The 15,004-nt window shown below is 36.6% G+C and overlaps 8 protein-coding genes across 8 annotated transcripts; 3 read left to right on the top strand and 5 right to left on the bottom strand.

Moving 5' to 3' along the window:
• Positions 1-342: 342 nt before the first annotated feature.
• PET112 (glutamyl-tRNA(Gln) amidotransferase subunit PET112) lies at positions 343-1,971 on the bottom strand (the record flags this gene model as incomplete). Its single annotated transcript, XM_444970.1, has 1 exon — positions 343-1,971. One exon carries the CDS (start codon positions 1,969-1,971, stop codon positions 343-345), a length of 1,629 nt encoding a protein of 542 aa, XP_444970.1.
• Positions 1,972-2,911: 940 nt separating this feature from the next.
• ATG8 (ubiquitin-like protein ATG8) lies at positions 2,912-3,268 on the bottom strand (the record flags this gene model as incomplete). The annotated part of the gene is made up of 1 exon (XM_444971.1): positions 2,912-3,268. One exon carries the CDS (start codon positions 3,266-3,268, stop codon positions 2,912-2,914), a length of 357 nt encoding a protein of 118 aa, XP_444971.1.
• Positions 3,269-4,682: 1,414 nt separating this feature from the next.
• KGD4 (alpha-ketoglutarate dehydrogenase subunit KGD4) lies at positions 4,683-5,057 on the top strand (the record flags this gene model as incomplete). Its single annotated transcript, XM_444972.1, has 1 exon — positions 4,683-5,057. One exon carries the CDS (start codon positions 4,683-4,685, stop codon positions 5,055-5,057), a length of 375 nt encoding a protein of 124 aa, XP_444972.1.
• Positions 5,058-5,468: 411 nt separating this feature from the next.
• PRE4 (proteasome core particle subunit beta 7) lies at positions 5,469-6,266 on the bottom strand (the record flags this gene model as incomplete). The annotated part of the gene is made up of 1 exon (XM_444973.1): positions 5,469-6,266. The coding sequence occupies one exon, from the start codon at positions 6,264-6,266 to the stop codon at positions 5,469-5,471; it is 798 nt and encodes a 265-aa protein (XP_444973.1).
• Positions 6,267-7,054: 788 nt separating this feature from the next.
• Positions 7,055-8,665, bottom strand: RET2 (coatomer subunit delta; the record flags this gene model as incomplete). The annotated part of the gene is made up of 1 exon (XM_444974.1): positions 7,055-8,665. The coding sequence occupies one exon, from the start codon at positions 8,663-8,665 to the stop codon at positions 7,055-7,057; it is 1,611 nt and encodes a 536-aa protein (XP_444974.1).
• A 1,325-nt stretch (positions 8,666-9,990) lies between these two features.
• RTG2 (Rtg2p) lies at positions 9,991-11,793 on the top strand (the record flags this gene model as incomplete). The annotated part of the gene is made up of 1 exon (XM_444976.1): positions 9,991-11,793. One exon carries the CDS (start codon positions 9,991-9,993, stop codon positions 11,791-11,793), a length of 1,803 nt encoding a protein of 600 aa, XP_444976.1.
• A 614-nt stretch (positions 11,794-12,407) lies between these two features.
• Positions 12,408-13,205, top strand: RPN12 (proteasome regulatory particle lid subunit RPN12; the record flags this gene model as incomplete). The annotated part of the gene is made up of 1 exon (XM_444977.1): positions 12,408-13,205. The coding sequence occupies one exon, from the start codon at positions 12,408-12,410 to the stop codon at positions 13,203-13,205; it is 798 nt and encodes a 265-aa protein (XP_444977.1).
• Positions 13,206-13,543: 338 nt separating this feature from the next.
• On the bottom strand, positions 13,544-15,004 carry GVI51_A04631 (hexokinase; the record flags this gene model as incomplete). The annotated part of the gene is made up of 1 exon (XM_444978.1): positions 13,544-15,004. The coding sequence occupies one exon, from the start codon at positions 15,002-15,004 to the stop codon at positions 13,544-13,546; it is 1,461 nt and encodes a 486-aa protein (XP_444978.1).

The raw sequence follows: 15,004 nt of genomic DNA on the forward strand, positions 1-15,004 counted from the left end.
TCTAGAATTTTGGTATTAATCTTTTTATTTTTTGTTTATCATTGGAGCGATTTTATTTGTTGGGATTGGCTGTATCACAGTTTCATGGTCTTTTTTTTAATTTTATCTCGTTTATTCCTGGTTTTTAAAATATGGTGGCAATGTAATTAGCCTTTTTGGTTTAACTTTATTTGAGGCTAGCAGCAAAATCGGTTAGTTGTTCTGCATTTGTATTCTTATTTTATCTTTTATTGCTAGACGTTCAGTTGTTTAATATTTACATGTTAATTAGTATGTTATATATACATAACTATTATTTATGCATTTCATTTTTATTTGCTCTACCTGATGAAATTTAAAGATTTACCACTTAATATCCAATACTTGGCGAAACATCTTCTCCAACTCATTTGGATTCAACCTACCTTGACTTAGTCTCATACCTTGGCCAACTAAGAACTTAAGAGATGTTTTCTTTTTTCCTGATATTAGATTTTGCAATAGCTTTTCATCTTTTATGTCATCTATAATTGATCTACAAATTTCTTCAAGTTCATGTTCATTGATTTGGTCTGCAGCCTGGAGCTCATATTCATTTATTAGCTGCTTTAAGTTAATTTGTGATGATTTAGTAAACACTCCAGTCTTTACATTATTAACAATGTGAAATAGTAGCAATTTGCTACTGTTTCCTGTTATTACACCTTGTTTCATGAGTCTAATTAACTCAAAAAAGGTGCTAGGCGTTAGTATTTCATAGATTTCATTCAACTTTGTTTCTAGTTTATTCAAATTACCAATAAATTCGTTTAATATCCAATTGGATGGTATTTTGAGATTATCATCTGGGTACTCCTTTTGATAATGCACACAAACATCTTTGTAATACTTTCTCAATTGTTCATGGTCATACATCTCATTTTGGTTACCACTTATGCAAAGAATTTTGGCATGTTTTATTGGCAAATTGTATGGCTTATTCATAAACTCTCTTAACAATGCATCAGCTGAAACTGGTAGTGTTGACTTGACCTTATGAACTACATCATCTGCAATAGTAATAAAAGGAATTTCAGGATCAGGCATATATCTGTAATCTATGGAAGTTTCTTTGCTTCTTAATTTCACCGTTTCTGAGCCAGTCCAGCCTCTGGTTTCTGTGTCTCGTAACAGTCTTTCGCCTTCACCATTTTTAATTATATGTAGTTGTCGTTCATACTCGAACTTTATTGCATTCATTATGGAAGATGTGTTGGGAAGATTCTTTAGCTCTACTCTCGCAAAATCGTTTACTGATAAATTCACATCTATTCTCATCGATCCAGTCTCTAAATTACCAGTACAGATATTTAATCTCCTCACAAGGTCTTGATATTTCTTTATGAATGCTCTCACTTGTTTTAGGTCTTCAAAATCAGGCTTTGTAACAAGCTCAATCAAGGGTACATTCGATCTATTGAGATCAATCATAGTCGTCATGTCAGCACCTGAAGCATATAAAGACTTTCCTGTATCTTGTTCTATCTGTAATTGTTCTATTCTTATGGTCTTCTCGTTCTCATTAATATCCTCATAAGCCCCATAGAGGGTCAACTTACCATTCTTCGCAAATGGCTTATAATGCTGTGTAACTTGGTATCCTTGAGGTTGATCCCCATAAAAGTAATGTTTACGGTCAAATTGCGATATTAGGTTAATATCAGAGTCTAGAGATAATGCTAACTTTGTTGCATAAAGAACGGCTTCATAATTAAGTCTGGGCTGGGTACCTGGCAAAGAAATGTCGTAATGACTGGTTGAAGTATTCGGGGATATAGTCAAATTTTCTGCTTCATTTGAAGTATATGAAAATAACTTATATCTAGTATTCAGTTGTGTGTGTATCTCCAAACCACATTTCAATTTGTACGCTGGATCGAGTGCAAATTTCCCCTTCGCATGGTTCGAGATGAACCTCTTTAATGGTCGTGTTCTGATTGAATTTTTATACATCCATGAATTATAGTGCTTATAAATTATATTATAGTCAACCACTTAATGTAATTGACTTTGTGTATATTTGTTGCTAAAATTCGTTTCAATACCGTGTATAACTGATATATAGGTTGGTGTCTAGACCATTAAAGTCATCACTGTTACTTTTCAATTTTTAAATCCGTGTGACTAAAGTTCGATTAGTGTTCATGTAACATCGTCATATAGTTAAATATTTAAAATCGGAATAGAGGAGATGGTGGAGTAGCAATATTACTATAATCTATGTCTTAGAATGAAAGATAAAGTAGAAAATTTAATTTATCGAAGCTATTATATAATATTTATGACTCTTGATGAATTTTTTACTACAGATAGTATCACTAGAAACCAATATTAGAAACGGCTTATGATAAGTGCTGCCTAGGTGCAGGTGTAAAAGTTATAGGTTTTTCACATTATCCCTCCATTTAGAGGAACCTCATCAACTGAAGAAAAGCTATAATATGTAGGATCCTCTTATCTTGTAATAGAAAAGACATTAGTGATGTCTTAGTCCCTTTTCAAGAATTAGATATTATCATTTTAATGAATTTGAAGATTATTATGATTAGATTTGGACAACACATTATTTCCGCCTTTGGTTTGCAATAAACTCAAGGAAAGCCCGGATTATCGCACCTATAAAGTTAGATTATTTGTCTTTTACCCGCCAACATCCTATCATAAAGTTATTAATCTTCCGTACAGTACTCACAATACTGCCAAAAGACAATACAGGAGGTGTTTTTATTCATTCAATCAAACCAGTTGATAGAAGCAACAAATCTAGCAGGGTTTTCATCCCAGTTAAGAGTTAAAGGGATAATCAGCAGAACAAAAACAAGTATCTATGCCAGCATATCACTTTGGGGAGGAGTAGTATTCCTTGAGATTAGTTATTATTGTATGTGATAGTTTACTGATATCCGAAAGTGTTCTCACCTGAATATGTCACATATAGAAAACCATCTTTGTCCTTGTGTTCTTGATACACTTGTGACATAAGCGATGCAGTTGGTGGCAAAGTGTCATTAACAAAAATGAAGATGGCCTTTTCCGGTGGAAGCATTATTCTCTTCCTGATAACATATACAAACTGGCCAACTGTAAGATCGGCTGGCACTAAATATTTCCGCTTGTCTACTTCCGGTATATCAGACTTCTCAGCTTTCTCACAAATAACAGGAATCCTATTTTGGAACTTCTCACTTATCCTCTCAGATTCCGCTTTCCTCTTCTCAAATGGGTACTCACTTTTGAATGATGACTTCATTTTAGTGGTATTGAATTTCTTGGTATTTTATTTATTTGTTATGTAACTTCTGTAATAACAAACAAATATCGATGGTTCGTGGAATTTCCAGACTTACGATATCCTAAAATGAAAGAGTCTGTTATATACTTTCCAACAAGTTTGACAGTCAAAACATACTGTTGAAACAAAGCAAGAGTGGGGTTTCAAGAGGGTATAGCTTAACCAAGTGAAGATGCCAGACACCCCTAAAGGTGATAAACAATGGCACACTTCCCCTTCGTGTCACTAATATGGTGAGTATCATGTGGGGGGGTCATCTCAAGATACTAGGAAGTGCAAATAAGAAGTGTATATTGGTTCAAATGCAATTTACAACACAAATACTATGATTATGTGAAATATTTGTATTATCAATTCATACATACAAGAATACCCTTGATGGAACACAGTTTTAAAATATTGTTGCAATATTTCCTTTAATATCATGCTTGCATGTGTCAGGAAATGATTTCATGGAAGCATTCACACAATTGGTCCTTTCGCAACTTTCATCACCAAAACATGAAATTTTCTTGTGTCTCACATTTAATAAATAAATAGTATAAACGATATTGTTCAGTGGAGTTGTAGACTTGGCGATGAACAACAATAACAAATGAAAACGAAATTCTGTACTAAATATTAATATTTATTTACTATTTCCTATAATATGTTCATCAGCGTGTATTCTCCAATCAACCTATCTTGTAAAGATGGCTTTAACCTAATTTCTTCCATTTGTTATATGTAATGTCTGTAAATACTTGACAATAGTGATATTTCCATACAAAAAGTGCGAAGTCAAGTCGAATCTCCGAATAGACGGAAGATAAATTGAGCTTTGCTTCCCTCCTTCTACGAACTCCTTTACTTTCGTGGATTGCTGAAGCGAAACTAGCTATGGGCTATCTCACACGGATTTTCCTCCAATCATGTAGCACCATGGCTGGCACATACCTGCAGTTTTACAAAATATCAAGAATCCTGGTGGTGAGGGGAGCAACTCCTGATCAAAATCTGTGCAAAAATACAATCTACTCAAAGAGGTAACCTCCAGGGAAGTATTGGATTCGTACACTGCATTGATGATTACTCTTAATTCTCATAGGCAAACACCGAGAATCTGTAAGCTTACTGTAGCATTTGCTTTATACAGTTCCAGCTTTTTACGCTTGGAATTATAGTTGAAACAGTTCTAGTTTTGTAATAACTTAATTCCACACTCTTATATATTGAAAATTACAAAGGTTATCACAAAAAAGGTAAAATTAAACACATATATAATACCAAAAAAAAATAGCCCACAGTGTCTTCATTACAAGGAATCAAACAGTCTGTGACTAATATCTTCAAGAAGTTATCCCAAACCAACACAACGGAAACTGTAAATAAGATGAACCCAACTGCAGCCAAGTTAGCAAAGGCTTATGAGCCAATGATCAAATTTGTGGGTACAAAACACCCTATTTTGAAACATAACACCGACAAAATATTACCACATCCATGCACCGTTAATGGATTAATCCCTGGTGGTGCAGAGACCGTCCAGGTCGCTGATTTTATGAAGAATTATACTCCATTTCAAGTGGTGCCATACAAGAACAGTAAGGCGAATAGCTCCACTGCTGGCTCTTCAAAATACCAATTCACAGACAGAGCATTGAAGGCGGATGAGGTGTCTTCAATTAACGACTTACCATTGAGATTCCATTACAAACCAATCGATGAAGCGGAACTAGAAGTTATTAATGGAGGAGGTGCTTATTAAAAAAAGATTGTAAGACTATTGGAGAAATTTTAGCCATCATAACCTATACCACCCATCAATGTTTGCACTATAACTAATCTACCCGTGCTTTATGGAATCTCTACGCTTATGAAATTTATTTTGAGTAATATTCTCTATGGCAATTTCTGAATCTATTCGAGATAAGGTGTAACATGATTGAATTACTATTGCCGCATTTTGGTCCCTTTTTTATGCAACAAATAGTTGCGTTAAATTTGGATGATCTTAATTCCAGTTTCCAACATTGATTCACAGCAATTAGTCCCAACCAATCACTATTTTAAAAAATATTCATTCACAAATACGTAAATATATATTTATATTCCTTTAAAGTCTAAAAATAGACTCATATCATGATCAATAAGATGCCCTTGACTATAATGTTGTAATTTAAATCTTCTGAGTACCATACCCTTTAATGTCTTTCGCAAATTTCCAAGACATATTCTCAACCTCTTGATTTTGCTTAAACATTAAACCCTTATCTTTATCTATTATCGCTAGAGAGTATTTCTTTGAAGAACGGGCATCTCTGTAGAACAAAACTTTCATAGATTCTCTTATTGTTTGTTCAGCTAGTGCAAGATCAGTCTTTTCTATGTCTGTTTCTTTATCTATTACTCGCCTCAATAATGGTATAGCTAAATGAGCACCAAATCCTGTTGCTAGCGTTGGCGATGAGTATGTGACACCTAACAAGTTAACATATCTCAAGAAGGGAGAGCCATCTTTTTCTATACCTGCAACTATCACTGCATTCCACAGTGGATCCATCTTTGATCTACGTTGGTACATGACAGCTGCCAAATACTCAAATACGTAGCTTGGTTGTAGTGCTTCTTCGTCGTCTGGAGAAGAGTTATCGTAATTATTTTCAATCTTCATCTCATCAAGCAAGTATTCAATATGTTGCATATCTGATACATCCCCAGAAACACCAACAATAGTGTTCTCACCAACAGGAATCAATCTCTCAACACCATTAAATCTCAGCAACGAGCCGTAAGCAGCCAGGTTATCAGCAGCAATAACAACTCCGTTGTTGTATTTCATCGATATAACGGATGTACCTGTGACAATTGGATCCTGTGTGTTCATCTTTGGAATACTGGCTTGTGCAATGGAATGATCGTATTGACCATATGTCTGCTCAGAGGGTCTACCCCAGCTAAAGGGATCGTGATTCATTTCTGCAAACTAGGTTGTTTTCTTTATTATTTATCAGTAATGTTAAAACAGATAACCTGAAAAAAAAATTGCGCTTGGTGGTGTTCTACTTGTAGTGCAAATTCCCTTTATTAGCGGTACTTGCAGTTGGCTTTCGGTTTTCTAGTTCAATTGAATTCACCGAGGTATGTCTCTTCAAGTTACAATCTAACACAACTTTATTACTTCTCTTTAAAGTAAACTACCACCCAATTACCAAGCTTACTAGAACTGTATTAGTTGCTTGAATCCATCTGAAGTTATAAGTTGCTAGTATGCTCACTCAAACTGCGTCACCCCATCCGCTTGCCATAGAAAGTGGCAAAATCCAAAATTCAGCAATTGCAAAAGAAGGGAGTGAAGGGAAAGTTAAATATTATCATTATGTACGCATATAATATTAGCAGGTGTAGTACTGCCAACCAATATGATACTGATACGCTAGTTCATGTTACCGTTCCCATATATTCGAAGGTACTGTGTATTTAATACTAAAAAAATACACACTATATTCCAATTTGGTTTATCAATTTCTTGTTATCTGATTTTTTCTTTCTGTATTGTTATTGTATACTCTATCTTTCCGCCAATAATCAGCAGACTCTAATTTCACATGTTTTTTTTATTTATAGATGTAGATATACACTCTTCTTGGCAATAATATATATATCTTCGTGGACTTTTGAAATGGACGAAAAATTATGCCTACTTGGTAACTGACATATAAGGTTGTCGGATATTTTATCGAAATCCAATCCATCAAAATTTTATTAAACAACAACATACTGTTCTGGTTTTATAACAGTTATCTTGTCAAATGGCAATTCTTCGGCAGTTTCACTACCAACTACAGCGGAAATATCGACACCTACCATACTAGCTGATCCTTGAGCCTTTCCAGTGAATCCGATAGATAATGGGAACAGAGCATCTTCAAATTCGGCTTCAACCAACAAACTTACAACACCTGAACTTCCGTTTGGACAACTGTCTACCTTAATAGTGATACCTTCTTCATCATCTATAGCAATAATCTCAGCATTACTGTCATCGCTGTCCTCATTAATTTTAACATTTTCTGTATACACCGGAACTTTAAACAGGATGTTTTCCAAGTCCTTTCTAGATTCGTATTCAATAGTGACTTCAAACAGACCATCGTTGTCACTCGATGGAGATACCCAAGTTGATACATCTAGCGGTATCAACGCCTTATCATCTGGAAGGCCGACCTTACGCCACCTCAATACACCTAAACTGTTATCATTGGATGGGAAGGACTTGCTGCTGTCTCTGAGACCAATGGTTTTAGAGCTAGTAAACACATTCTTGTCAATGTTTGGATGTGTTTTAAATTGGTAGGAATGATCCTTGACGTCCATAGAATCAGCCAGTTTGATTTTTGCCTGCGCTAGTTCTGGATCGTTAATGCGCAATTCCATAACACCCTTTAACTCAGAAGATGAAATAACACCATCTCTAGTGATCTCGGCATTGATCGTTTCTTTGATGGTTATCAGAATACCGTTGTTCTGTGGTTTATCTTCTTCTGGCTCAGCTGTTTGACCACGAGATGGTCTTGATGGAGTTGATATTTTCCTAGACATAGCTGGCTGAGCACCACCTCCAAGTTTCATACCTTTCATACCACGAGTAGTAGAGGCAACGTCATTGTCCAAGTTTTGGAAAGATTGTGGATGCTGTTGCTTTGAGTATGACTGTTGAGCAGCTGGAGAGGCGTGGCTGTAATAACTATTCAAAGCATTAGCAACATTTGGATCATTACTAGCCATGAACCTGTTTTGGCTGTTTGCAACCAAGTTAGCTGTTTCAAACTCTCCACCATAGATTCCCAACTTCCTCTCTTGCTCTTTTCTTGCAATTTCCTTTGCACGACGCTTTCTTTCCTCAGTTGCTTCAATTTCTTTATTACGTTCAATAATCTCCTGGATTCTTTCCTCGTGCGATTCCATGGCCAAGTATGTTTCAACTTGAGATATGCTCAAGTTCTCTTTGTAACCCATGGTGACGATCTCATCAAAAGAGCTCAAAATTTCGAAACTATTATCAAATATCTCTAGTTCATCATAACTAGCCAAGTATGAGTTCACAGTGGAAGAGAACAAGTTCAACGTAGATAAATCCTGAATGATGTTAGACTGACGATTCGTAATCAAGATGATGTAGTAGTTATCGAAGGGTCTATAAACGTACCTGACGTGTTCATCCTCCAAAAAAGTGTGATCTGAGGAAATATTGGAAACCAGACCTTGGAAGTTGGATAACAATTCCATGGTTCTCTCCTTGGTCAATTCCCTGAATTGACGCGACAATAAAGGCTTACCATTTCTAGTGGTAATTGATGCAGCTAATACAACCATTACTCTTCTTCTTTTGTTATCTGCAGTAATCTCTCGCAATAAAATAAAAACTACCTAAGTTCCGCTTTGTAAAACTATGCTTGATCCGTTTCTTATTTGTTGTGTCCAATGGTGAAACTTACCCTATTTTCGTTGTACTTATTGTAGCAGCAAACACCTTTTATCAAAGACAGATATATCAATAAAACAGCAAATTCAAGATATAACTCAATTGAATTGCTAATGACACGAATTTGATCAGGAATGATAACTGAGCCGGTATCACAAATCCAACCAAAAAAAAATTAAAAAAAGCTTCCTTTGGTATTCACTTTCTTCACAGATATATCCAAAAGACCTGGTTAACACTGAGCTCAGCAATTTCCAAAAGTTTGTCTACTCCCTTTATGAATCAGAAAGTATCAAAGCACAATTAAAAACTCTGCCAACAATGCTACCAAAGTTTCCTAACCAGAGTGTCCTGTGTCCTGTGTCCTGTGTCCTGTGTCCTCTCTTTTGCTTTTTTTTTTCTTCCCTTCACTCCCTCCACTATACAAGGCTAGAAAGTGAAGAGAGCAAGCATTTCCGAGTGAAGTTTCGTGAAAATCCTCGGTGGAGGTCACATGACCCCCGGTCATCTGGAATCCCATGTGGCGTGTGGTGTGAGATGTCACATGTCTAACTGTAAGCTACTAAATAAAAATTCGAAGTCGAAGGACTAATCTACAATAGAGGTGGACTTATTAAAGTGAAGCAGGTTGTTGTTCTTGTTGTTGTTGTTGTTGTTCCCTTGTTAGAGGATGTGATTACAGTGAACAAGCGTTGCAGTGTATAGTAAAAAAGTAAGTATCTCGTTTGCTGTATGTTGTGTAACTTGCCAGTTTGTAATATAATGACATACTTGGTCATTTTACAGAAATGGTGGTCTAACACTTGTGTCTCTGAACTTTCAGCAGAGGACACTCGTCCCATAGGACCCTTTCTCACATTGCAAGCTCCCAATTCATTCTTTTCAGTAGTTCTTTTTTTTTTGTCAAGCTTGTTTGACAAACTCTGGATGATTAGTTTCCGTGGGAACTTTACCTTCGCAGAAATCACTATTCGGTCAACTTCTTCAGTAATTCTTTACTATTATGTAACGGATGCGTGATGGGGACGGGGATGGCCCATTGGAAAAAGAACAAACTTGGGTAACCATTCATAGAATAGTATAACATATTAAGCTAGCAATCAATTGTTTTTGAACAGCTCTTCTTTTGACTCTCAATCGCTTTACTACCACTATTATAACATTAAGTATAATACCCACTTCTGAAAATTAAAAAAACAAACACTATAAGCTAACAATGTCGGTATTATCTGATAGCGATACTGAAGCTGAAGTGGTTTCGAGAAACCTATGTGGTGTAGTGGATATTGGGTCCAATGGTATCAGATTCAGTATCTCTTCGAAGGCTCAACACCATGCCAGAATAATGCCATGCGTCTTCAAGGACAGACTGGGAATTTCACTATATGAAATACAGTATGAATCAGACACAGGTAAACAGATACCCATCCCGGACGATATCATAGATGAAATCGTATCTGCCATGAAAAGATTCAAACTTATATGCGAGGACTTCGGTGTCCCCCAATCTGGTGTACGTGTGATCGCCACTGAGGCCACTAGGTTGGCTTTGAACTGTGACCAATTCATAGACGCTATAGAATCGAGTACAGGCTGGGATGTCGAGTTGCTGTCAAGAGAAGAAGAGGAAAAAATCGATGTATATGGTGTGGTGTCATCCTTTTATTTTGTTAATGGGCTTTACCTGGACCTTGGTGGTGGAACTGTCAATTTATCGTGGTTGCAAACGGTTGACGGCGAAATCAAACGCTCCTCAACGTCTGTAGCATTGCCATATGGGGCCAGTGCCTTAACCAGGAGGAGCAATACTGAAGATAGAAGAGCATTGTTTCTGGAAATCAAAGAAGCTTTTAGAAAAGCAGTTGACGAAATCCAAATTCCAAACGATATGATACAAGAAGCTAAAAGAACTGGCGGTTTTACACTAATGGCCAGAGGTGGTGGCCTAAGGGGCATGGGCCATTTACTAATTTCTCAGAACCCTGACTACCCAGTTCAAACAATTATCAATGGTTATTCTTGCTCATATGACGAATTCGATGCCCTGACAGATTATCTATTTCTAAAGAAGAGATTACCAAGCAACAACAAAATATTCAAAGTCTCTGAGAAACGTCGATCACAGTTACCTGCCGTTGCACTATTAATGAGCGCTGTATTTGATGTATTGCCTAGAATAACAACTATATATTTCAGTGAAGGTGGTGTTAGAGAAGGTACATTATATTCTATTTTGCCAAGAGAAATTAGGGCACAGGATCCTCTTTTGATTTCTACGAGACCTTACGCTCCTCTTTTGGCAGATAAATACCTTCAGTTGTTACAGACCGCTCTACCAGAACATCAGATACCTGAGATTGTTTATCAAAGAGTGGCGCCGGCGCTTTGTAACCTAGCATTTATACATGCATCCTACCCTAAAGAACTTCAACCAACTGCTGCCTTACATGTAGCAACTAGAGGTATAATTGCAGGTTGCCATGGCCTATCACACAGAATACGAGCACTTATAGGGATAGCACTATGTAACAGATGGGGAGGTAATATACCGGAACCTGAAGAAAAGTATATGAAGGCCTTAGAGGATGTGGTATTGAACGACCATAACAAAATAGAGGCTAGAAGAGCTGTGTGGTGGACGAAATATGTTGGCACAATTATGTATGTCATCTGTGGTGTACACCCAGGTGGTAACATCCGTGACAATGTTTTCAATTTTGCTGTGCTCAAGAAGAGGCCTCAACAAGGGCAAACTACAGAACAATCATCATCACACTTGAAGAGATCCAACAGCAGGACGATCGATGAGACTTTAGAGAATCAGATGGAATCATTGTCAATTCAATCTGGGGGTAATGCCAATAGGGAATTTGAAGTAGTGGTTAGGATAAGTAAAGATGATTTGAAGACGAGTGCCTCTGTACGCTCAAGAATTATAACTTTACAGAAGAAGATACGAAAACTATCAAGAGGAAGTCCAGAAAAAGTACGGATATCTGTACAATTCTCAGATAATTAAGCTATAGAGTAATAAATAATAACAATTTAGCTGTGTAATGATTTGTTTCTTATAATTAAAGCACCAATCCTGTTTCTAACTGTTAAGAATTAAGCGGACGTAGATTTTACTAAAGTAATGAATATTCTCAAGAACTTGATCAATTGCACAACATAATATAAACTAGATTTAGCTTAACAGTGGAAAGTAAGTGCATTGTGGAATAACTGTTAGCAAATATACCAAAGTAATTTTTTATTTGTTTAGAACTTTGCTGGAGAGGCCTATATGCCAGGTATAGAATATAACACACCACGAATCCATAATTTCAGGGCGAAGACTGAAGGTCCAAGGGAAAATTAGCTCACCCATTAACCCGTTTGCCACCAAATAAGTACTGTGTATACCATAATAAAAACAGCAAGTTGACCTCCATCTATTAACTTATAACAACTGGCTAGCTTTGTATAGTATTATTATCGTTGGAACACTAAAAGGTTTTACAAGACTACTAAATATTGTCTCTTTTTTGCATAATTGCGCATATAGGAATCAAGAGATAATAGAATCAAACAAATACCATTGAATATTACGACAAAGAAGTACAAATATAATTGAGATAACAACTTTGAAGGATGGCACCTACACTCACAGATCTGGTTGCAAAAATTAATCAATCATATAACTCAAAGGACTTCAGTACTTGTAAGAAACTGCTTCCTGCCGTTAAAATTGAATTGATTAAAAACAATATACTCATTCCTGATGTCAATAATACAAATGAACAATACTTGCAAGATATCCTATTCACAAGGAAGATTTTCGAAATTGGAGCCTTGGTGAGCATTTACACGTTGGATTTTGAGCAATTCTATAGTTACTTTGCCCAATTGAGAACCTTCTATTTCTCGAAGAATGAAAAACTATCCCAATCGGAAGATAAATCAAAGATTATTAGCCTTTATCTCCTGACATTGCTTTCAGAAGGTGACGTAACCAAATTCCACAGTGAATTAGAGTATTTCGATAAACACATTCAAAACATTGAAGAAGACCAATTGCTTTCTTACCCAATCAAGGTCGACAGATGGTTAATGGAAGGTTCATACCAAAAAGCTTGGGGTTTATTAGAAGCGGGGTCCAAGGTTCCTGAGTTTGACGTTTTCACAAAAACACTAATGAATGCTATCAGAGACGAAATTGCGAGAAACACTGAATTGGCCTACAAAAATCTTCCTTTAACAAGCATAAAGGCACTGCTGTTTATAAATAATGAGAAGGAAACAGAACTGTTTGCCAAAGAAAGAGGTTGGAAAATCAGTCGAGGCACTATCTATTTCCATGAAGAAAATGCCAATGAATTAGATGAAGAAAAACTTGATATAGTTGACAAAGCCTTGGACTATGCTATAAATATTGAAAGTATTGTATAGCACTACACGTATTTAAATAGCACACTCCTACCACACTAAGAGTTCAAAAATAGGGATCCACATCATTACATTGAGCGAATCACTCGCTGAACAAATATTCAGAAACACAGCTGCCATTATGTAATCAATAACTAAGTTTAGTTTATTTTTTACTCAAATAAAGTTATGACTACAAGTCTAAAATTTGGAATTTAAAAAGTCTCATATTTATATGTATAGTTCATTTATCTACTAATAGTATCATTTAGATATATAAAACATGATATAATGTCATCAAAAATAACATAGTGCCGAAGACACTTTTAATCATTATCATTACAACGTTATTTTCGCTTCACTTAAGCACCCAAGACACCCAAGGACTTACCCTCAGCAATTCTCTTTTCAGCCAAAGCAGCAATGATGGCGGCACCAGCACCAGAACCATCTTCAGCATCAACAATGACAATTGGACAATCCTTTGGATCTTTATGTTCCCAACCGTAAATATCAGCCAAACCTTGAGCAGCCTTCTCCTTGAAGCCTGGGTACATCTTGAAAACGGAACCATCGGCAGCAATGTGAGCGGTTTCGTAACCTCTCTTTTGACAGATGGCAGCAATACCACAGACAGACAATCTAGCAGATCTAGTACCAATCAATTCACACAGACGTCTAATCAACTTACGTTCTTGGACTGTGGTTTGAATACCCAGGTTCTTTTGTAGAAGTTCGTCAGTGTCTTCCAAGTTTTCAAATGGATCGTCTTCAATCTTGGATGGGTAAGAAGTATCCATTACGTATGGCTTCTTCAACTTAGAAATGTCTTGACCCTTCAAAATCAAACCTTGATCGTATAGGTCCAACAGAGCTAGACGCAACATTTCACCCAAGTAATAACCTGAAGACATCTTTTCAAAGGCTTGTTGGCCTGGTCTTGGAGATTCTTCATCAATGATCAAGTCATACTTGTTTCTTGGCAAAACAACGTGTTCGTTATCGAAAGAACCATATTCACAGTTGATAGCCATTGGTGAATCATTTGGAATATCATCAGCCAACTTACCTTCCAACTTTGGAATATCAGAAACAACATCGTAGTAAGCACCATTGACACCAGTACCGAAGATAACACCCATTTTAGTTTCACCATCAGTGTACAATGATGCAACTAAGGTACCAGTAGTATCGTTAATCAAGGCAACGATGTCGATTGGCAAGTTTCTCTTTTCGATTTGCTTTTGTAGCATTGGAACGACGTCATGACCTTCGACGTTTGGAATATCGAAACCCTTAGTCCATCTTTGTAGAACACCTTGGTTAATTCTATCTTGAGAAGCTGGGTAAGAGAAGGTGAAACCCAAAGGTAGCTTACCCTTGACACCTTCTGGGAATTGATCTTCCAAGAATGCTTGTAGAGAATCAGCAATGAAACTCCATAGTTCTTCATGATTCTTAGTTGTTCTCATAGCTTCTGGTAGCTTGTACTTAGACTGAGTAGTGTCAAAAGTACGGTCACCACCCAACTTAACCAAAACAACTCTCAAGTTGGTTCCACCCAAGTCAATGGCCAAGTAGTCACCCTTTTCCTTACCAGATGGGTATTCCATAACCCAACCTGGAATCATAGGAATGTTACCACCCTTTTTAGACAAACCCTTGTCAAGTTCTGTAATGAAGTGCTTTGTAACCTTTCTCAAAGTTTCACCATCAACAGTGTACATTTCTTCAAAGACCTTGATTTGATCTAGAAGTTGTTGTGGCATGTCCACCATGGAACCCTTTCTCGTTGGTGGCTTCTTTGGACCTAGATGAACCAT

Source organism: Nakaseomyces glabratus, chromosome A (genome assembly GCF_010111755.1).
Source record: "Nakaseomyces glabratus chromosome A, complete sequence".
Lineage (NCBI taxonomy): Eukaryota > Fungi > Ascomycota > Saccharomycetes > Saccharomycetales > Saccharomycetaceae > Nakaseomyces > Nakaseomyces glabratus.